Below are 23,980 nucleotides of genomic sequence, written 5' to 3' on the forward strand. Positions count from 1 at the left end.
GGAACGCAACGCGCGGCGCAAATGTAACGTGCCGCAGTCGACGCGAGGCCCCTTTGCCCGCCGAGTGCGCATTCATGTTTCATCCCTTGCGTCGAAGCGGCGTAGCTAATCGAGTGGAACGTTCGCGCGCCATTTAGAGCAGCGCACGTCGCTTTGTGCGTTCCAACTCGCTTTCTTTTTTTTTTCTCTCTCTTTCGTCTTTCTCGTTCCTGCCGCCGGGCCACCGCGTTCTCTCGTGCCTCTTGCGCGCCGGGAATTCTCGCTCGCGCTGCGGGCAGCGATATTCGTGGAAACGACGTAGTTTCCTTTGTTGTCTTCGATTTCTTTTGTGCGCGTTACCTTTGTACTTGCCGGTGCTTTCAGTTTTCGGACCGTCTTTATCTCGCACCGACCGCGTATTGGGTTCTTCGTGATGCGTTCTTGCTGTGGACACTGTAATACTAATATCGGTGGTGCATGAATAACTTTTGGCCCACACAACTCACTGAGAACCGTCCTTCAGCACGGTTGAGCTTACTAGTGGCTACTCCGGTTTGCCCATGCCAATACTGCACGTGTCGCTCTGCTTTGTTCTTGCTGAGTTTTACAATCCTTTCGAAGTTCCCCCGCCTTTTCTTGTTTCTTTCTTTCTCTTCAGGGTGAAACCGATTCGCACAATTCATGACAGCGCCTGAGCTGCTCGCTGGACTAGACTACACCATGACAAGGAACCAATCTGTAAATCTTTAACATACTGAATAATTTCTGATTTATGCATCAGCATCTTGCGCAATCAAATAAAGCTTGCCAAAGCTATAGAAGCACTAATTAGATTGTTTAGTCGTACCGGCGTACCCGCTTGCGTGCATACTCGTGTTCTTCTGAGCTGTATAAAAATAAAGGAGTGAGAGAGTCGAGGCATGACCAAAAAAAAAAAGAAAAAGAAGGAAAAGATGAATAAAAATGAGTTAACGCGGCTTTATATAGATCGGTTAGAAAAACGTGTACATTATGCGCTTAAAAAAAAAATTATGGGGTCTTACGTGCCAAAACCACTTTCTGATTATGAGGCACGCCGTAGTGGAGGACTCCGGAAATTTAGACTACCCGGGGTTCCTTAACGTGCACATAAATCTAAGTACACGGGTGTTTTCGCCCCCATCGAAATGCGGCCGCCGTGGCCGGCATTCGATCCCGCGACCTTCTGCTCAGCAGCCCAACACCACAGCCACTGAGCAACCACGGCGGGTATTATGCGCTTTTTTCTTGAAGAAATAAACTACGCTACACCTAGGCAAATGGTATATGCACAGAACACAATATAGGAGCAGCTTCTTTAATTCATATGTTTAACCATATGAAATTACATGCTTACTGATTACGGTGTTGTCCTGATGAGGCAGAGATAGACATATGTCATATGCGTCATCATACCATGCACACGAAGCCTCGGTACGCTGTAAATAGAAATGCGCATTTCGAAACTAGCTAAGAAATCTTTATTTTTTTTACATATGCACGTTCTGCGATAAAATGTGCGGTGTACTTTAAGAATCGACATGATAGTGTTTTAAAACCCACAGCCGCTGAAATCGCAACGCAATCAGAGAAAGCTTTTGGCATGTGCTCATCTGAGGAAAGTAGCAACAGCGGGCTTGTAAAGCACATTTTATCTTACACACAAAGGAGTTAATAAAGGCCGTACCATTTACCGAAACACGCCACACGTACTCGCTGAACATTCTCGCAGAACGATGTTAAACGCGATCAGCTGTCATTCTTAACTGTACAGCTTCTGCAGGAACGGACGGTATATGCGCGTGCATTCTGATTCGTTTCTAGATATTCTTTACACTGGCTAAATTCTACTTAGAACCCAGTTCGGTGACAGCTATTGATGATCACCGCTGTTCGGTCGCTGCATATTTTAATGCGAGCACTATTAATTCTAAATAAACTGGTATGAAGTTTCGGTTGCTATACTGGTGGACGAAATATGCCTAATGGTGCACTTGTGGCTTGGGTGACGCGTCAGGATATATATACAAAGTAACCGTGTCGTAATCTGTAAATATTTAAATTATAAAATAATTTCGCAATGAAAGAACGTGCCTGGGCTGCCTTTGAACCTGGGTCATATTGGTTTTCTAAAAGGGACCTCAGATGGGCTCATCTGGCTGCCGTCAAATTGCATGCCCTTAGAGGGACTAAACTAGAGTTTACCAGTGTATCAAACAGGCACATTCTACTGGAGCCTCGCAACGCAGAGGAGTCGCCAGAGAGCATAGCGTGTGCGTGCGTGTACGGACCAGGGATTGCGCGTTAAAGCCGATTTTTTCCTTAGCCTGCGAATGCAACTTGAGATTGAGGACTGCAGTCCAAACTTGGCATTTGAACTTTCCAGTCTACTCGTTGTTGTAATCGTACCGCTGGCACGAGTTTGTTGGGGTCTCGGTGCTGACGCCCGTTATTGCCAATGGGTCGCAAGCCCCAAGGGTAGCGTTGGCCTGGCGGCCTGGGGCACTGGAAGCATCCGAAGGTCCCGGCAAAGCATGAGAAGACTGGTAACAGAACAACTTGTTTATTCTAACATAGCAAAAGAGCGGCCGGTCAGGTCGACCGAAGTGGAGAGACGGGAGAGCACGTAACTCAACAGTACAAATCGGAGCCTCTCTCTTGGCGTCCGGGGGCAGCTGCTCTTATACTCCCGGCGTCGCGGTCCAAAAGGGAAGGAGGGAAGGTCACGGGATGAAGGTCACGGGACGGCGCAGCAGGAGCCCACGACGGCGCGAACTGTCGGGCCGAGAGACCTGCTGAACCGAGTGTAGTGACGCATCGCCAACCTTCACCCACACGACGGCGTGAACAGTTGAGCCGAGAGACGTCCAGGCTCCTCATTCGGGGAACTCCGCTCCCCGGCTGCCGCGCTTTGACAAGCGAGGGCACACACACACACACGCACACACGAAGACACGTGGCACTGAAACACGCCTGGACACGCTTGGCGGGTAGGCGTCGCGGCGGCGTCGGACGGGCCAAAATGTCCGCCGCTTTGAACAAAGCCCCGGCGTCCGTTGCATCCGCGCCGGCATTACCGCGCGTTGTAGGCGAAACGTAACAGACCGCCCCGCCGGGGGAAGGAGATCCCGATGGTCAGGGGACTGCATCCGCTGTCCGGAGGGATGTCGCTCGATGATGCTCATAACCGAAGTTGGGCGTCCCTGGGCGTTTCTTGAGCGCAGCGCACAGAGAAGGCCTCGTTCTCACGTTCAGGTGCACACAGGACACTGCAAAGTGACTTCGGGAGAGTTGACATTTTTGTTCTCGTTTCCGGCAAGCGTTAGAACCACGCCAAAAGTCAACCGCTCAGTCAGCAAGCACGGCACAACCCTCACTAAGCCCTGCCAGGCTCTTTCCCCTTTTATACTGCTGCCTAGTTCCTTACAGTAGTTTAGCAGCACTCAGAACGTGTCCACAAATCGGAAAAATTGCACTAAAAAGCACATCATCACTTTGAAACACTACAAAAAAACAATAGGTTAAAAATCCTGCCTCAGGAAGAAAAACATCAGTAACAAGCAATTTTGAGGCTGATTCCCACGTTAGGGGCTTCGACTTAAGCCATCGGCGTTACCGTTGAGACTCCCCTTTTTGTAACGCACCTCAAAGGAATATTGTTGCAAAGCGAGGCTCCAGCGCAGGAGGCGGCCATTTTTGGGAGAGATGGTCTGCAGCCATTGGAGAGGGCAGTGATCCGTTTCAATGATAAACCTCGAGCCAGCTAGGTAACATGACAATTTCTGAACGGCCCACACGATACACGCACACTCTTTCTCGGTGGCGCTATACGCCTGCTCACGACTCGTCAGCTTACGACTAGCATACAGGACGGGGTGTTCTACTTCTCCATTTTCCCGTTGGCACAGTACAACGCCCATGCCTCGCTCACTAGCATCACACTGAACAACGAACCCTTTTGTGTAGTCGGGCGATCGTAGCACAGGCTGGCTTGTTAGGGCGCTCTTTAGGGCGCTAAAAGCTCTTTCCTTTGTCTCGTCCCAGACGACTGTTTGCGGCTCTGTCTTTCTTAGAGCATCCGTCAAGGGAGCCGCGATATCCGAGTACCTGGGGATGTACCTCTGATAGTAGCCGGCGACACCTAAGAACGACCGAATATCGGTCTTCGTGCGCGGTTGCGGGAAGTCTCGCACAGCGGCCACCTTTATTTCAGAGGGGCGGCGTCGACCCCGACCAATCACGTGTCCGAGGTAGACAACCTCGGCCTGTGCTAACTGGCACTTGGGAGCTTTGACTGTCAAGCCCGCATCGCGCAGGCGGGTTAGCACTGCCCGCAAGTGGGCCATATGCTCAGGCCAGGATGCGGAGAATATCGCTACGTCGTCTAGATACGGTAAAGCGAATTCTTGCTGTCCCCGCAACACTTTATCCATGAGGCTTGAAAAGCAGTATGGCGCGTTCTTCAAACCAAAACTCAAAACTTTAGGACGGAATGTCCCCATTGGTGAAATGAACGCCGCATACCTACTAGCCTCTTCTGTAAGTGGAACCTGCCAATAACCCCTGACAAGATCTAGGGTGGAAATAAACTGAGCGCTACTCACTCTCTCAAGGCGCTCCTCGATGTTAGGGATCGGATAAATTTGATCCTTAGTGATGGAATTAAGCCTGCGGTAGTCGACGCAAGGACGAGGTTCCTTGCCCGGTACCTCAACTAAAATCAAAGGGGAGGTATAATCACTCTCACCCGCTTCAATAACACCGAGCTGTAGCATTTTCGTTACCTCAGCCTCCATAATATCGCTCTGGCGGGGTGACACCCGGTACGCCTTAGATCGTACTGGCTCTGGGGAGGTAAGTTCTATGTCATGAGTAAGGACAGAAGTCCTACCAGGCCTCTCAGAGAACAGACCTTGAAACTCTTGTAAGAGCTGGTGTAGTTCGGTTTTCTGCTCAGGCGACAGCGATGCTTTACTTATTAAGTCACTAATGACTTGATCGGTGTCTTTCCTGTTCGTCACTGAGCCTAGTCCCGGAAGCTCTTCTAACTTTCCCGCATCGGGAATTTCCTCTCCAGTATCTGGTGCCTTTAACGCTACAGGCTCAATTTTATCCCGTTCGGGCGTGCTCTGAATACTAGCTTGCTGCGCCTCTGACCCTTTTTCATCGTTCAACAACGTCGGCCCCGCAACTACCGCCTTTGCAGCGAGCTCCCGAACCTTCGATCTGGTTAAGGCCTGAACGCTAGCCTCACCAAACAAAAGCCCCTTCTCGCGCAGGAGGTGATCGGACCTGTTCGAAAATAGGTACGGGTACTAGGGGGGCAGCATAGATGACACTGCGGCCTCCGTCTCAAGTGCTCCGAAAGGTCCTTCAATAAGCACTTTTGCTACCGGCAGACACACGCTATGAGCTTCCACTGCTTGCTTGATCCATGCGCACTCGCCCGTGAACATATCGGGTTCTACGTAAGAGGGGTGAACTACATCCATTGTAGCTGCGGTATCGCGAAGCACTCGGCACTCTTTCCCGTTCACGAGGAGGTCTCGCATGTAAGGCTCGAGAAGCTTGATGTTCTCGTCAGTGCTGCCTAATGAAAAAAACACGACTTTTGGTTTTGTTTCTGGGCACTGCGCCGAAAAGTGACCCGGCTTCTGGCACGTATAACAAACGCGCGCTTGCCTCATCTCGAACCGCTTTCTGCGTTCGGCTTCGGTTGCCGCCGTCTCCTTACGTTCGGTCGGACACTGCGCCGAAAAGTGACCCGGCTTCTGGCACGTATAACACACGCGCGCTTGCCTCATCTCGAACCGCTTTCTGCGTTCGGCTTCGGTTGCCGCCGTCTCCGTACGTTCGGTCGGACTGCTTTCACTCGCATCCGAACTACGTGTATCCCCCTTTGCTCTCAAGGGCGTGAACTTTGGCCTCTCAAACTTGGAGCCAAATTCACCCTTTTGACCGTCCTTAGCTCCGCGAGCCCGACGCGTCACAAACTCCTCGGCTAGCTCAGCGGCTCGAGCCACCGTACTAACGTCTGGCCTATCCAAGACCCAGTACCGCACGTTCTCAGGTAACCGACTATAAAACTGTTCTAGCCCGAAACACTGCAGAACTTTCTCGTGGTCACCAAACGCTTTCTCTTCTTTGAGCCACTCCTGCATGTTTGACATAAGCCTGTACGCAAACTCTGTATATGACTCACTTCTGCCTTTTTCATTTTCCCGAAACTTCCGACGGAACGCCTCCGCTGACAGCCGGTACTTTTTTAGCAGACTCGATTTCACTTTGTCGAAATCCTCTGCCTCCTCTCTCTCCAAGCGAGCGACTACGTCGGCCGCCTCGCCGGGTAGCAAAGTGAGCAAGCGCTGTGGCCACGTTTCCCGAGAGAACCCCTGCTTCTCGCACGTTCGCTCAAAGTTAACCAGGAACAAACCAATGTCCTCTCCAAGCTTAAACGGCCGCATCAGGTCAGTCATTTTGAACAATACTCGTTCTCCTGCACCGTGTGCCTGACTTCCATTACGAGCGCGTTCCATCTCTAACTCGAGACGCTTCATTTCCAAAGCGTGTTGACGGTCGCGCTCTCTTTCTTTCTCTTGTTGCTCTCGTTCTATCTGTTCTTTACGTTCGCGCTCATCTTTCTCTTTCTGTTCTTTAAGTTCGCGCTCCTGTTTCTCTTTTTGCTCTTTAAGTTCGCGCTCCTGTCTTTTTGCCGTCTCCCTCTCCTCAATGGTCTCAAGGCATTCCGACAGCTCGTCATCCTCAGCTTCTAACTCAAGAATAGCCCTTAGCAGTTCTGGTTTTCTGAGTTTGTCTGAGACATCCAGACCCAACTCTCTTGCAAGCTCCAGCAATTTCGGTTTGCGCAACGACTTCAAATCCATGGCTGCTCTGAATGCTGCTTTCTCTACTGCCTACTATTGTCTTGCCGCAAACTAACCCGGCAGCAACGACAACCCCAATTACCAGCTCTGTTTCTAACACTAACAAAAGCCTGGCAAAACTCAGAAGAAGAAAGTCCCGCACTCACCAAACCTCGCAGCCAAGACTTCAGCGCAGTCGTTCCGCTGCAGGCAACCAGTCATCACACAGGGCTCGTTGCGCTGCTCCCGGATGGTCGTTGTGCTGCTCAGCATACAGTCAACCGCATCTCTTCGCTGCTGGCCTCCGTTGTCGCGATCTCACCGCTGGCAACCAGATGTTGTAATCGTACCGCTGGCACGAGTTTGTTGGGGTCTCGGTGCTGACGCCCGTTATTGCCAATGGGTCGCAAGCCCCAAGGGTAGCGTTGGCCTGGCGGCCTGGGGCACTGGAAGCATCCGAAGGTCCCGGCAAAGCATGAGAAGACTGGTAACAGAACAACTTGTTTATTCTAACATAGCAAAAGAGCGGCCGGTCAGGTCGACCGAAGTGGAGAGACGGGAGAGCACGTAACTCAACAGTACAAATCGGAGCCTCTCTCTTGGCGTCCGGGGGCAGCTGCTCTTATACTCCCGGCGTCGCGGTCCAAAAGGGAAGGAGGGAAGGTCACGGGATGAAGGTCACGGGACGGCGCAGCAGGAGCCCACGACGGCGCGAACTGTCGGGCCGAGAGACCTGCTGAACCGAGTGTAGTGACGCATCGCCAACCTTCACCCACACGACGGCGTGAACAGTTGAGCCGAGAGACGTCCAGGCTCCTCATTCGGGGAACTCCGCTCCCCGGCTGCCGCGCTTTGACAAGCGAGGGCACACACACACACACGCACACACGAAGACACGTGGCACTGAAACACGCCTGGACACGCTTGGCGGGTAGGCGTCGCGGCGGCGTCGGACGGGCCAAAATGTCCGCCGCTTTGAACAAAGCCCCGGCGTCCGTTGCATCCGCGCCGGCATTACCGCGCGTTGTAGGCGAAACGTAACATCGTCTATTTCAGTTTCTGCATGCTAATTCCAAAGAAATTTAGTTTTTTTTTTGAGATCCTGTAACGCGGGAGCGTTACTTTCCTTGTTGGCGCGTTAACGAGTGCATTTTCTTATTCACCGGAATAATCTCGCAGTGCCGCGAGCGCCGCACACGTTGGGAGGAACTTCCGCGCGGCGCAGAGACGTACACACTGCGCGACACGGCGCGGACGAACGCGGCATCTAGACTCGTGTCACTGCCGCGGTACGCGGGACCAACCAGTCGAGCGCCGCGGCGCTGCCACGGCCGCGGTAGCAGCCGTAGCGACACGAGGCAGCCAGGCGGAGCCAGTGCCGATGCAGGGCCCGATAAACGAGCCGCTGCGAGCGGGACGCGCGCTACACGCGTATGAGACCACTCCATCATCGCTGCGCGAGAAGAGGCCGCGCGAAGGAAACGAAACGTTTCGCGAGAGAGAAGAAAAAAAAAAAAAAGACAACCGACGCGTAAAGAAAGTATGGTAAGCCAACCAGCGGATGGGGGGCGGACACGACGCGGTTTATCTTCATTGCCTCGCTCGTGTCGCTGTATTTTGGCGCCTCGCTCGCGTTTCTTTATTGCTATGAAAATAATCGGCGAGGTGGCGGAGAAGGAGTAGGGCTGCGGAGAACGAAAAACAGCGGGCAACTCGACCGTGATGATGCGTACGATGGCAGCTAACGAGCGTGGCTTCGGGAACCACAGGACGACTTCCGCGCGACCCTCGCTCCGGGTCAGGCGTTGCTGCCGCAAGAGTAACCTAACCCGTGTATAGACCGAAGCTTGGGCACAGCTTTGCGTGCTGGGTCGGTAACCCCGAATGAACGAGTAGGCCGGTTCGGTTGTCACATTTACTGCTTGCATTTTCTTTTTTTTTTTTTTTACTGCACCCGAAGACCATTCTATCTGTCAGCACATCTAGCAGCGTCGGTAGCCTCTCCTTGAACGTCATAACCTTTGGCTCACGACTAACTTTCGCGCACCCACCGACCTTGCACCTACTACACGAAACATTTCCGCACTCAACCACATGCTATCGTGGAGCAGCGAGGTGCGTTTCGATAATGGGGACCATGGTTTTCAACATTTCGTGCGGTTGCCACAAGAAGACCAAATCGTATTGTGGAATAGGTTCTTACGGTGAAAACTGAGATAAGACAGTGCGAGACATACAGCTCGGTCCCGATTTACGCCCGGTATTGTGAGTTCTGTCCCGTCTAAATTTGAGCCGCAAGATAATGTCTCATAGCACTTGCAATCAACCAGTCCATCCTACTTGCTTGATAACGTAGAGTGCATCATGCAACAATTATCAGACGATTTGGCGCGTATTATAGGCTAATGAAAACAGAATGTAGAGATTACATGCAAAACGACCGCATGCGGTAGCCTTGGTCCACAGGAGTGAATCACACACGGCAGCAAATGACGCTCCTCTCAAGTGATCTGACTTGGCCGAGCAGAAGTCGATCCTTTGTTTTGCGGCCACATGCCACTTTATTTATATGGGTTTTTTGAAGCATTATGTCTTAGCCATCGCTTTATATTTATGCGTAGCAGCTTATCTCTGTTTCGTCTATTTATTTATTTATTTATTTATTTATTTATTTATTGCTCTCTACTACGACATCCGCTTTCCGCAAAGTCAACTGCTACAAACTACTATCCTACTATCGCCTTATTCGTCGCGTCTTGACAAACCTGAGTACCGGCCGTATCTGCGACATTGCCGCCTGATAGCAGACATTCTAGAATAATCTGGCTCCTGCAGATCGCTCAGACGCTTTCCGAGGCACACAATTCCCACCTTTTAGACGAGCCATCACCACTGGCACATGCGTTCTATCGGTCTCTCTCCTCTTAGCGAGTGGCACCAGTCTGCCTACTCTGCGGTATCATATAATGCTTTCGTCTCTATACCGTGTTAGTAGTCGTTGTGATAATGAGAAGTACACAGGAGTTGACGCCAAGATGAATGCCGTGCGGAATTCGTCGAAAGCACTGGGCTATACAGCGCACACGACGACGGGTGTTATAACAGTCACTAGGACGCCGATATATGCGCGACATTTCGATGCCACGCGCGATCCAAACTTGTTCTATAGCAGTGCGTTCACGTCGTGTTTCATTAGCCAGTTTTAGAATAGCGTTTGCAACCAAACGTAAGCGCATTACGTACGTAAGGAAATAGTGTCGTCCTCACTGCGCATGCTCCGAACGTTATTGGGTTTCTGTGGTTTACGTGTGCTATGATAACCTAGGTTATTTTGCGAGCTTAACATTCGTATCGTTTACGGACGCTGAGAAATAGCGTTGTCAAACATGGCGGCACCCATGGTTCCCGCTTCAGCGTGAATTCTCGTGATGGCTACGCTCTCACTCGCGTTGACCGCCAGTAACTATTGTAATGAGCTTTCGCTTTCTCTAAACTCACCTGAAACGTTAGTTATGAGCGCATAGCGCGTCCGTTTTCTGAGATCGTTCGGCGATTCTGGCGTCCTTAAGGCCTGACGAGACGCGTCCACATAGCAACAGCAGGATCGTTGCTAATGGATCCTCTTGGCTTGGATACGTCTGGCACAAGGCACCAGACGGCGCCCTGTTTTATAACGTCGTCTTTACGTTTGCGTTTTCGTACGGTACCTTTCTCCCTCTTGTAAATTCTGTGTCTCTCCCAAAGCAGACTTAAACCACATCATGTGGGGGCGCCCTAAGCACCCCCTTCCCCCTTTCCTCAAGCAATTAATATCTAGTGAGGAGCAGTGGGAGGCTGCCTTGCGCAGCTCCAGGCCCGATCTTCAGGAGGCCATCCTGGAGTGGGCTGAGAGGATAAAGGAGGCCTACTTCAAGTAGTTCCTCCCCCCACCCTCTATTCCATTGCCCCCTTCCCTTTAAAGAGGGATAAATAAAGTTTTTCATCATCATCATCATCATCATCATCATCATCGCGCGTGGCCGATCATTTGTGACCGTCTGTGAATGGTAAACTCACCCGCATGTAATTAGCTCCCAGCTATGTGTGACGTCACGCAGCGGCGGACGTCCCTCCGCTGCTCCTTAATTCAGACAGGCAGCGCTGATATAACCCGCCTACGTTGCTCAGTGGCTATGGTGTTGGGCTGTTGAGCACGAGGTCGCGGGATCTAATCCCGGCCATGGCGGCCGCATTTCTATGGAGGCGAAAACACCCGTGTACTTAGATTTAGGTGCACGTTAAAGATCTCCAGGTGGTCGAAATTTGAGGAGTCCTCCGCTACGGCGTGTCTCATAATCAGAAAGTGGTTTTGGCACGTAAAACCCCATAATTTTTTTTTTTAGCGCTGATATATCGGAGGAACGTCAGTGCTACCAGGCGAATTCAGCTGGCCCATACGCGGGACCACTGCCTCACGAGCGAAACTAGCAATGCCATTATACAAGAGAACAAAATGCAAAGACACAAATCTTGCCGAACTCATCTACGACGACTATTCAAGTATGCGAATATCTGAAACGCGTCATGTATGGGGAATGTACTGCAGCCCTGGCTCCTCTGTCGCGCGGCCCTCTGGACACGGTCCTCCTCCTGGGGCCGCCACCGTGAATACCCAGTGGCACATATAGAATGACCCAAGTTGACGTCAAAGAGGTTCATTGAAGAACGACAAGTATCCAGTGGGACATACCACGCGAACGGTTCACATTTTAGACTATAGACTACCTTCGGAATTTGGTCCACATTTTTAGACTGCACTATCTTCGGTATCGGCCAATATTCTTGGTAGGGTAGCTAGATAGCCAGATCGCCGGAGCAAAAACTGGTCTGACAATGCCAAGAATGCTATTAGAATTAAAACGAGCATTACGTTCGTGAACAGGCACTTTTTTCAGTGACGCGGCCCTCGATATTGAGCCTGCCGCCGGCTTATCAGTCAACACGTGCAGCACGTCGATGGTGTGCCGTGATCAAGGTGTGCCGTGATCTCTCCCCGCTTCAGCACGCCGCCGTGGGCTACGGGGTGCCGAACGAAGACAAGCGAAAGCTTATTTACAGTACTGTCTAAGAAGGGCCTGCTCTGCGCATGGTCTGCCCAGCCAGGTGGTCTCGTAGCAACGGAGACGTGCCTATGCTGCATATCTGAATATCATTCGCCCTCTTGGGCTTCTTCAGTGCCCATTCTTTTTTTTTTTTCTACGCTTCACCGCAAGGCCTGGCATGGAGGGAATGACCAGGCACGCAGCGCAGGTGGTTAGGGCGAGGGCGTTCAGGTAGATACCGCTTTAGCGACTGCAGGACCAATGAATAATGAAACGTTGTTATGGCCAATTTGTTCTGTTGTAGCATAACCATGGGGAAGTTATGCGTTCATGCTCATGGCCTGACCAAACAGACGCAGAGCGGGGCCTACTGCAGCGTACTGTAATGAGCCTCTCCCCGAAGGTAATTGCATCCAAAGTTGCTGGGCAAGCGAACGAACGGCTGAATCCGTCTCCTCCAATGCACTCCGCTCGGATGCAACGGATGGTTTGTAGTGACTGAACAAAACATCCGACCTTCGGGCCGACGTAGTGCGTGAATGCGGGTGCTTCGCAATGACGTGACGTGCGCGTCACGTGATCGATGCTCGCATTCAGCGGAGCAAACCGCCGGATTTCTCCGGCTGCGACTACCACTTTAAACGGCAGTGTACTCTCCTTGCAGCTTACGAAAAAAAAAAAAAAAAAAAAAATCAGAGGAAAGAAAAAATAAACACACCTGGCAGTTTCATACTGCTCCAACCGGTGCGGCTCTGGAGCGTTCGCCTCATGCGACCGCGCATCCGTAGGTATCCTGTGTTGCGGTTCCTTGAAGCTCGTCTTGAAGTGGATTAAAAAAAGACTACTCGCCCTGCGCAGACAGCGCGCCAACAGCGATAGAGACGAGCGAAGAAAAAGGGGAGAAGCGCGCTGTTCCGAGCCTGGGACAGGGTCTCCCCACGCGGCATCCGATACTCGATGGGAGACCATTAATCAGGCGAAGCCTTTCGGGACATGGCGTGGTGGCCGACAAGCTCTTGCCTGCGGGCGTGGTAGCGAGGAACCTGGGGGGAAGAGGGGACGAACAAAATAAAGGACGAGCCGAATAGAGTGGCTGCCGCTTGCGACTCCATCCCTTCGCGGCTTCCTCTTATGCTAATGCTAATGCTACTGAACGCCCGCGAGCGTGGACGTGGATCGATGCGTAGACCACATCGCCGAGGAAGCTGGCTTATATAGCGCGCTGCGCTCCGCAGCTAGCGCAATTACGCCGAGGAAAATTCGGCGGGTTCCACGGCCTTAGTATCTCCTTTAACGCTATAAATATTCCGGATCTTCAGCCTGCAAAATAGTGGTTCTGCACAGCTGACGCAGCGAAGATGGAAGAGAGGCTGCACGCCCGCGTTCCCCTTGGTGGCGCGAACGTCCAAACTTCATAATCAGCTTCCCACTTTGCCGGTGGCAGTTATGCAGATGGCGAAATGCGTCACATTTCACCTCACTGCGAGTGTGTTAGAGCGCGTTTCGTTGAAGACGGGTCGTTTTGCATTAGGGGCCCGCTGTATGAAACGCATTGCACTAATAATCAGTAATGTGTGCAAGAACTATAAATTCGCGTTGCATCCAGTTTTGATAAGTTGCTTTTAGCCTTCGACCTTCCAGTGCACGGATTGCCAGTGTACATAGTCTCACTTCAAGTACTATAAGTTGAAGAAAATGTGGGGTTTAGCGTCCTGGCTCTGCACAGTGGGTCATGGAGGGCGCCGTAGCGGAGGGATCCAGAATCAGCTTGACCGCCATGGGGTTCTTTGACATGCACCAAAAGCACGATGCAGGAATGTTTTTGTAATCTGAGGGGGGGGGGGGGGGGGGGCTTCATCGGAATGCGCCCGTTGTTGCCGGGATCGAACCCACGCTCAACAGCGCAATGCCATAACCACTCAGCCACCGCGGCGGGTCACTTACTGTCGCTAACACATAACGCTTTCTAAAGGGTTATACAAGTACAGAGTTGTTCACTGTTATCAAAAAGAAAAAAAGAAAGCCGCGTCCTCGAGATACTTACGTCATGTCTTGCCATCTTAAGACTATGGTAAGAATGTGTAATTCTTATCGCAGCTGTAGCTCTTGCCTAACCGTTACTCTCGTTGATTCATGTTTAGCTCGTGCGCGCAGAGAGCAGTGTACGTAGGAACGTCGGATGGTATATACGGAGCACTGAGCGTTGCGAGAGGCAATTTATCTGCATGACCCGACCGTAAGAATAAAAATTTAGCGCTCGTTTCACTTTTTCTTTGTGGTTCCTCCATTGCGCTTGCTATCACAAATGGAGCAAGGCGGATTTGGACCGCTCTCTTGAAAAACGCGGCGAAACGAGACCTCTGTGGCAACCGTGTGCGGAGGATCATTCAAACATTTACAAAGCACTCGCTTCAGCGATCCCGCTGCGAATCATTAAGCAAGACCTTGCTAGCCTCAAGGATGAACTCGCACGTGCTTGCGACACAGCAGAAATTTGTCATCGGTCACTAGCGCAGTAGGACAGAAAAAGTGTGTGTGTTGAGTTTAATGATTTTGTGCTCTTTGTTTCATACAGTAAACGGCTATGATGAGGAGGGTATGAACTTTGATCGCGGCAAATGAATAAACATAGGACACTTTTTGCCTGCGAGAAAGACTGAGAGGGTGGTGCATGTGTGTGTTTGTGGCGAGGGGCAAGATGCTAACTATAATCTGGTTTGCAATCTTGAATGACCATCACTCGCCCTATAGCAAACACTGCCTTTATAACATAACGCCGAATGCGCCTTTATAACACCGGCTCGTGAGAACAAAAAAAAAAAAAATTCGTTGATGGCGAAAAAACAGGACAATCAGAGACCATTATTACGAGCGAAGAGCTTGTTGAACGCTGCTCCAGGTTCACGTAGTTTTCTTTTTCTGCGCTTCTGAGAACAGTACGTCAATGCTTGACGTTATGGCTGCTATCTCTTGGTAAATCACACGTCGACCAGGACTCGCATAGTCGTTCACACAGAAAACGCTTTCATAAGAATCGGTAAGTGCGACAGTGAACGAGATTGAAGCGAAGGGCTCTGGACGGGGATCCGTGAGGAAAAAAAAATCGTTTTGCGGAACGCCTTCCTAGTTGTCCTTCACGTTATCGATCGCTGGCCAGCCGTCTTACCTGGCTCAGCTACTGTATTCACATGCTCAAGTCTTCATTTTTCTATCTTCGAACACTGGGCGACCGAGAGTAGTTTCGCAGTTACTATCATTCATGACGTTTATCAGTCAAAAAAGGAATTTGAATTTTTTTGCCGAGCCACGCGCCTTCTCAGGAAGAAGTGGCGGAAGGTTTCGGGAGGATTGTGAGAGAGACATGGGACATGGATAGTAAGAATAATGGAAATTATAGATGCCAGATATGAATGACAAGAAAACTCCACCGGCAGCTTTAATTAGGGGGATGGAGAGGATGAGGCGCAATTAGTGCGGCGTTGCAGAAGACACTGCCAAATGAAAGTCCTTTCCGGTTTGAGTCGTTTCTTCATGCGGAAGTGCATGCGCCCGTTACGCAGCCTTTCTTGTCGTTATGGCTGCTGCAATGTGTCGTTCTTGTACTCTTGAAGTGTTCCTCCGAGACATAAGAAAAGGACTGCGGCGTTTGACATTCCTAAACTGTACAGTGCACCATGAGAGGATCCTGTAGTGGAGAGCTCCAGATTAATTTTTACCACTGGGGTTTAAGTAATGTACGCCTAAATTTCGAGACGTGAACGCGGTGATGTGTGCTTTCTGCAGGTGCGCGTCTACCAGGCGATGCCGGGTGTCTCTCCACTGCGCGAGGAGGGCCACCGACTGCTAGACGTGCGGCGCATGACGTACACCTCTGTTGGCTGGGAGGTATTCTACGTGAAGGCTGCCGCCGTCGACTGGATCAAGGACCCGTCTTCGAACCTCGGTGAGCCCCTTGATGTTGCGCTACACTGAACGCCGAACAAGGCCGAAGGTCTGTTGCTGTGAGGGTGAAATGTATTGTATCAATTGTACAAGGGAATTAGGGACATTATATAGGAATTTGGTCGCTGCTCTACAACGCCGTGCACCAGTTAGCATTAATATTTTATAATCCAGTGGTGACGCATATAGTCACGGGACCATTAGGTAAACGGAGTCGAGCCATGACAGAAAATGAATGAATGAATGAATGAATGAATGAATAAATAAATAAATAAATAAATAAATAAATAAATAAATAAGGTCGCAGCTTCGCCCGACAGGCGAAGCATCCATTGTGATAGCAATTTAGTGGACAGCTATAGGAAATAAGGATAATAGTTTTATCGGCCGTATAAACTTGCAAACATAGCCATACTAACTAAATTAACAAGCATGGTGTCATGCGCCCGCAAGCAAACATGCACATTTCACTCGATGAATGCGGAAACTCGCTGTCAAAACGCTGCGATGAGGAAGCGCGGCAGCAGCAGCGAGCGAATCGACCTTCGCGCTGCCGCTCGCATCAACGCGAACTAAGCCACGAAAACAGAGCGCAGCGCGGACTCTGTACCCGTCGCAGATGGCATTCAACATACAGTGGCCTGGGCGACCACGCCCGCTCGCCCGGGTAGCCCGGAATAAAACGCGCCCCCCCCCCCCATCCCTACCCTCCCCTCGGAGCCTTGCGCGCGACGCAAGACGGCATGCTTGCTCCCCGCTTTACTTTGTTGCGTGCGTGACATTTCCGCGATCGCCGGCTCACACTCGCACGCTTTCACTCGCGCATACAGCACACGGCGCGCGGCGACGATTTCATCACTCCTGGAATTTATGCAGAACCTCACGGTGACGGTGACGGCAGAAATGTGTCTGGAGTGTCCACATAATTGCTAACGCAATAAAAAGAAACAAAGTTTATGCCTCATGTCGGAGCCATACAAACGAAATGACGTCCACCTTATCAGCGAGTTTCATCGCTACTCGGGAAACCTCTCATCCACGGTAAGTGTAAAGTGGCTCATTCACACCGGCAACTTCAGGAGGTCGCGCGACCATTTGCGACTCGCGACCAAAAAGCGACCGAAGGCGACTGATGTTCACACCGGCAAGCCCGGCTGAGCGCGACCTGCAAGATTATCGTTCTCAGGAAGAACTCTCGGAATCTACGCGGAATTCGCCGCGACGCGTGAGCAGGCCGGACATAGACACATGAAAGATCACTTCCGGTGCGCCGCTGATTGGTTTATCAGTTTTGCGACCACGGTCGCGCGACTGAAAAATCGAGCAGCGAGCGACTGGCCCAAAATGGTCGCTTTTCGAGAAAAGCGACCATTTGCGACCATTTGCGACCAACTTGCTGACGCGATCACTGTCAGTCGCCGGTGTGAATGAGCCTGAAGGCTGACGAGCAGGTCACTATAATTTTGCGTTTGATCTTGCGACTGCGTTTTCAAAAATGCAGTTTTGGAGTACTACTTTTTTTGTAGTTTCGAGACGCTTTCTCGCAACGAGCTTAAAGCGGAATGTTGTCACTTTGTATAAGCCCTTGGAACATTCTAGTCAACACCGTAGTTGGCAACTTCTTTTTCTCTGCTCAGAAATGCATGAAAATATAGGTGGTTTCCATACGTTCGTATGGTTGACACTCCGCAGCCAATTTAGAACTGGTTCTGTTTAAAAAACAGCGCTGAAAAGTTGACCCACATAGACGAGAACAGCACATACGAAGCGCATACATCATCTCTTTATTAAAACAAATAGGGGCGTACATTGTGAGCAACAACCCCATACGCAAAGAGTACAATGCCCACAATGTACACCCCATATTTGGTTTAATAAACAGTTGATAGATGCGCTTCGTATGTGCTATTCTCGTCTCGGTGGTTCAACTTTCGAGCGCTGCTTTTTAAACACACGCATTATACTCCAACTAGCCCCAACGCAAACCTTAATCGATGGCAGAACGGGTGTCTGTCCGCGAAAAAACAAAACAAAATAAAAACAGGACGGTGTAGCATTCACGTTTCTTTTGCGGCTAGGGTCGTAAAATTTAATTCCTCTGCACATTACCGGCTTGTCGCATCTGTCTTTAGGTATTTGCGAACAAAGACGCTTTGCCGTAGACACAGCGCTTGTTATAGCTTCCCGCTGAGTTTGACATTGGTTGTCGATGCTTCTCACTGAGTAGTGGACTTAATCTTGTATGCCTGCCAACACGAATTCTTGAGAGTCCTTCCGTCTGCCCGATTTCAACGCAGCCGGGTCTAGCCTCCGTCTTTCTTTCAAAGCTGCAGCAGCTAATGATTCAGAAACGCTTAGGTAACTGTGGCAACAGGCCAGCGTTTGTGATGCCTCGGTTGGAGGGAATCGTGAGCGCAGCAGTGTAGCATTTCTCTCAGCTTTAACTGAGGGACGTTTACTCGAATCCCTAGTCAGTTGTGCCCTACACGAACAATGTATTGATATCTCACATTCGTGCAGACGCACACCATCAGTGAATGCTTAGCGCGTTCTTTGCTCTTCGCGTAGGCAAAGAGCCGTGCAGATATCGTGAAATTACTAGAGGAGATGCTCTGTTCTTGAAATCTTTTAGAACGATGACTTCGGTATCGCTTTTCCTTTAAAGCACTTCCTCGATGCTCACGCGTCTTGGCTGCAGCCTGTCACGATGTGAAGCATACTCAAACTTGGTTTGTTGCGATTTTCTTTTTATTAACGTTGTAAGTTGTTATGCTGCCCGCAGCATGGTGCTTACATTGTACAAGCTGTATTACCAACCGCGTTAACTTGCGCAGGAACTCATATACAATATGACCTTACAGCTGAATGCCTCGTTCTTAAAGGTGAGTCAAGTTGTACATAACATAAAGAAGGCTTAGAAAATAGTGTAGGGCTTGACTAAACATTTGTGGGCACAGTCAGGAACGCTCAAAGAAAGAAAACATACGCACGCACTTTTAACAGGGGAACTGTTTAAGCTTTCGTTCCGTCTTGGAGCCTTACCAGAAAACTCAGCCCAGCTGTACGCCGCCTTGCGTTACCTAGCAACCACCTGCAAGAGCACCGAGCCACGTAACCTCCTCGCACCCCACGCGCGTAGGGCGGAGTCGTGACGTCACAGGCGAGTAAAGGCTTGGGCCGGCGCGGCGGCACACCTCTCGTCTCTTCTACTCCGTGCGTACGTGCTGCTACCATGGGAAGACAGAAGAAAGTCGAGACGCCTGAAGAAGAACCGGCTTACCAGGAAGAGCGCCGTGCTGCCAAGCGAGAAGCGATGCCTCGCCGCAGAGCTGATCCGGAACACCGCGCCGAAGCTGCGGCTGTGAAGAGGTGACGCCGAGTCGAGGATACCGAGTTTCAGTCGAGGGAACGCGAGAGTCGGCGTCTGAACGCTCGACATCGCCGAGAAAGCGATTCCGGCCTGCCACTGCTCGAAAACTTACAGCGTAAAGCCACCGAGACACGGGGATGCGAACGGCCGATTCCAGCGCGAATTTCTGGGCATAGGGATTGAGCACAGCTGTTGCGTTTGTGACCTACAAGGAAGCTCGGCGCGCGGTTCAGTGGGACTACGATCGACGAAGGAGAGCCGATCCTGCCCATCGCGCCGAGGCCGCCGTCGACAAACGCCTTCGCCGAGCCGAGGATTCCAAGTTTCGGGCCAGAAGCAACGAACGCTGCCGACTGAATGTTCGGCGCCGCCGGGAATCGGTTCCGGGCCTGCGCATCACCGAGAACTTCCAACGCCAAGCCTGCAAATCCATGGGAGGTGCGAACGGCCGCTTCCAGTGCGAATTACTCGGCATAGAGTTCGGGCACAGCTGCCGCGTCTGTGACCGGCTCTCGTTCGACGTGAATCTCTCCGCGGTGAGCTCGGTGCAGAACTCTGAACTGAAGAGCTCTGCCTTGCAAATGCTTCGCGAAGCTTTCCCCGCCGCCGACCACGACGACGACAACGAGGACGGTTGGACATCGAGGACGAGGACCGGATCGACGATGACGACGACTGGTAGCGAAGCACTGTACATAATAAATTGTGATTCTCGTACTGTGGCTTGTATGCGTGTGACTTTGCTGGGGCTTGTGTGACTTACCGGCCTGGCCGTGTATGACCTAGCAAAAACTTGACGAAAGTTAGCAAATCTTGGCGACACTTAGTATGAGCATAGTTACGCCATGCGTAACCTCGTATAACTTAGCAAAACCTAGCAACGCTTGGTATGAGCCTAGCCAACCCATGCATAACATCGCAAAACTTAGCAAAACCTAGCAATACTTATCAAGAGCCAGAACTAGATCCGCTGTAACCGAGCCTTGTACCACTAGTGCAAGCTGCCCACTATTTTCGTTTGTTTGTTTCTTTTCTTCTTTCTTTTTCTTTTTTGGCCCACATCGTCCGACTAGAACGGCGTGTAGGGTTGGATATGTTAAAGGCGAAGAGGACCAAGTTAGTAGGCGAAGACGAAGACGGCGAGCGCATGCCCATGGACGCTTTCTGGAAGCAGCCTTTACCAGAAAACCGAAAATGCTGCGGGGCTACCCGATAGTTAGGCTTGCGATTTTCCGATGCGACTTCCCACACAAAGCGGGGAAATTATCTGACTTTTTAATTTCCTTTCGAGAATGGATGAGTTTCGGCGTGTTGCCCAATAAAAATGGGGGGAAATGGCGATCATCAGCGAAAAAGAAAAGTGTTAAAGGGCTACAAAATAAGGGAAGGTGATTCCGCAGGGACTGCGCCACGCCGTTACCGACTGCTTTGTTTATTGCACTTCTTCTTTTTTTCATGTTTTGGGCGCATAAAGACAAAGCTAACCGACTGAGAAAAATCACGAAGAAGAAGTGCAGAAAAAGATGGGCACTAGCTTTGAAATTCTTCTTTCTATTTTTAAATTTAAGCATACAAAGTAGTCAATCTCCCAAGAATGTAAAGAAGGCTTAGATACTTAGAGGAACCTGGAGAGCTATTTAAATAGCACGAAGGGGGGCAATGAAATCAGATGAAGCGCTTTTATTGTCAAAGCGCTTTTATTATTTGTCGCGTTGAAGTATGGAATCTCATGCGATTGTTTTGTTTCTTAGTATATGCGGTAGGCACAACTTTCACCTTTGTTTGACAGAATAACACGGATAGTTCGTGCAAAATCGACCATATTTTCGTAGGTGCTCGCAGCAACTGATGTAGCAATTGACTTAAGAAGCGGTTAGGACCCGGTCGTTGGCCTTTCCTAGAACATGCATCGAAAAAAAAAACGCTTTTCTTGGGCACATGCACGTTCAAAGAAACGAGAAAAGTGGATGGTGGTCTTCTCTGATGAAATCTCTCCTTTTATTTAGTTCAGCAAGAATGAAGTAGCGAGAAATTAACAAATAACAGTGGTATCTTCTGTGAAAGATATGAAAAAGAAAAGACACTACAAGCCCTTGAAAAGCGCGCTGCTGACAATATTCTATTTTTCTTTTCGTTTGTCAAATTCCGCAACGACATTGGTGCCTTGCTTCTCCAAGCACGAAAAGAAAGCGGGACGTGATGTTTGTAAGGATAGCGCTGCCGAAAATGTTTTGCGAATATATTGAAGCATCGCCTAGCCCATATCAATTCCGTTATTCACGCAGCTCAACCAATGCGCTCCTCTGAATGAACGAGTATGCGCAATTAGCCTATTATGGGCCGTAATGATGTTTTCACTAAAACCGTACACTAAAACAAAGTCTAGCAGGTCCTACATAATTGTTTAAAATTGATGTGAAGCGAAGCTTGAGTGAAGCGGTCAATTAAATGCTATAGAAATATCGGCGATTCCTACAAATATACATACGTTCATACTACGCAGCGTGTAATATCATACAATTGTAGATGTCTCTCGGCCACAAAAATTACAACTTTATCTTATGCAGTTTTTAGGCCTATGCATTACACTGCTCACAAGATATGGCGAAATGCAAGTGCCAAATCAGGCGGATACGAATTGTGAACAGACTACGTAGCAATATCACGAGGGTACGAAGGGGATGTGGGATGCCTGTGCAGGTAAGAATGGCGATGAAAAGAGTATACAAAGAGTAGAACACAGGTCTTTCTACCTTAAAGGATATTCTACCTATTATGTCACAGTAGCACGTACCATTTCTGGAGGATGCTACGAGAATAGGCTCATGTCCAGTGGCACAAACCTAATGGATAAACCAAAGAAGATAACGCAAATCAAAGAATCCTGTTGAATATTTGAATATATGGCGCTACTTTATTAAGAGGTTGGTGTGCTTTATAGATACCTATGGGCGGACATAACGGGTTCAGGTTTTATGTAGGAATCTATTTTTTATCACGCAGAAATAGCAGAACACAGGTGCGCTTACTGGCACTACTTTGTCAGTCAGCATGCAGATGTTATATGCGTCCGTTTGCTGATACGTGTATTCAGCGCACATAAAAGCTTCCTATGTATCTACAGATATATCTGCCGTGATATCGACCGACCCAGTATCAGACAGCAGCCAGGAGCAGCAGGGACACACAAAAAAATGAAGAAGCAGCGTACTGAAAGATGGCTTCGTTGCATACAGAGTCGTCTTGTGGTGGAGCTACATTGCTGTATTCACTGCAGCGAACGCGAACGGGGATGTCAACAATCAATGTTCGGTGATGTCTCTGCAGCTTGGCCAAAGCACGTGGAATATTTAGCAGGTGTTAATCGTACATTGGGCTCATAGAAATTGTATGCGCCGTTATGTGAATGCGTCGAAGAATTGGTCGAGGGAGCTTGTTTACGAAGAACGCGAACGTATCGGGGACACGGATTCTGCACAGTCGCCGTTACGCCTAACCGAGTTTGCTTGGCCCCAAGCCTGTTTAGCTTCAATTTAAGGGCAAATGAGCCTTTGGCTGATAGTGACACAGAATTGCTCATTTCACTACTATTTTTTATTAGACAAATGAATACTGAACTTAACGTTAACGTGCGAGCACTGTAGAAAATGCACTGTACCTGCCGCGGTGGCTCATTGGCTCTACTCCTGAGGGCGTGCTTTCGATTCGCAACCACGGCGACCAGGTTTCAATGGAAGCAAGTTGCGAAACTCTTGGGCACCAAGAACTAGGTGTGTTTTAAGAAAGCCCAGGTTATTATTCACCCGGAATACCCCACTACATGGTTCCTCATAGCACACTGTGCAGCTCCGGTTAGCGATTTTTTTTTCATTGCAGTACTGATAAAGGCTAAATTGGAACATCAGTGCACTTCGCTACAGTGTTTCAGCATGCATTCCTTGAAACTGGGGCAAACCACAGAACCTCTGCTGAATGCATATCGTTTCATTACCGCCCTATTTCGATTCCACATTTGGGAAATATACCCTAGATTGGGTAATCACAACGCTTTCAGTGTAGATTCATTAATGATAGCTAACATCCCACTTCAATTTTTGTGCAAATAATACACTGTTTCCTCAAGAATGGCGCTACCTGCCGCACACGATTGATAGCAGGTCTCTTTCCACTAAAATGAAATCGAAAGCAATTACCTGGCAAAAGCGCCAGTGTGAAAAGCTGTCCCGGAACTCTGCACTACCATGGTGTTAAAAAAAAGAAAGGGGGGGGGGTACATTCGAAAATGCATTACAGTATGCGGACAAACCTTCCCGCTCGGTCTGCACACGGGACCGCACATGAGCAAGTTATCGTCAAGAGATTACCGCTTCTCGCGGTCGCACTTTTTCTCACTACTTCAACGCGGTCAATAGCTTTGATGAGAACCCCTATTTTAGCGAACTTAAGTGTTTACTGTCGTCATTCTATTGTTTCCATCCGGACGGACTACGCAGGGCATGTAAGAACACTCTCAGCCAAGGGAGCACCGTACATGAGTCGTTGACACCACGCAACGGGGATAGTCCGGCGCAGTAGATTTTCTTGGCTCTTTAGCGTTATCTCATCTCACGGTTGCGGAAGTGCTGGTTCAATGTTTGCACTGCCACAGCGAGTGACAGCAGCTTTGATACGAGGCGATCCAGGGCTTGTACCTATTACGTTTAACATAGATAGATAGATAGATAGAT

The 23,980-nt window shown here is 49.9% G+C and overlaps 1 protein-coding gene across 1 annotated transcript in view; it reads left to right on the forward strand.

The window, feature by feature from the left end:
* LOC126548190 (bone morphogenetic protein 4-like) overlaps positions 1 to 23,980 on the forward strand; it is a 337,221-nt gene that overhangs the window by 225,239 nt on the left and 88,002 nt on the right. The window contains exon 4 of the mRNA XM_050196325.2: positions 15,725 to 15,884. Within this exon, the coding sequence (XP_050052282.1) occupies positions 15,725 to 15,884 (160 nt within the window). The remainder of the gene's footprint in view (positions 1 to 15,724; positions 15,885 to 23,980) is intronic.

The sequence above is a fragment of the Dermacentor andersoni genome, chromosome 1 (genome assembly GCF_023375885.2).
Source record: "Dermacentor andersoni chromosome 1, qqDerAnde1_hic_scaffold, whole genome shotgun sequence".
Lineage (NCBI taxonomy): Eukaryota > Metazoa > Arthropoda > Arachnida > Ixodida > Ixodidae > Dermacentor > Dermacentor andersoni.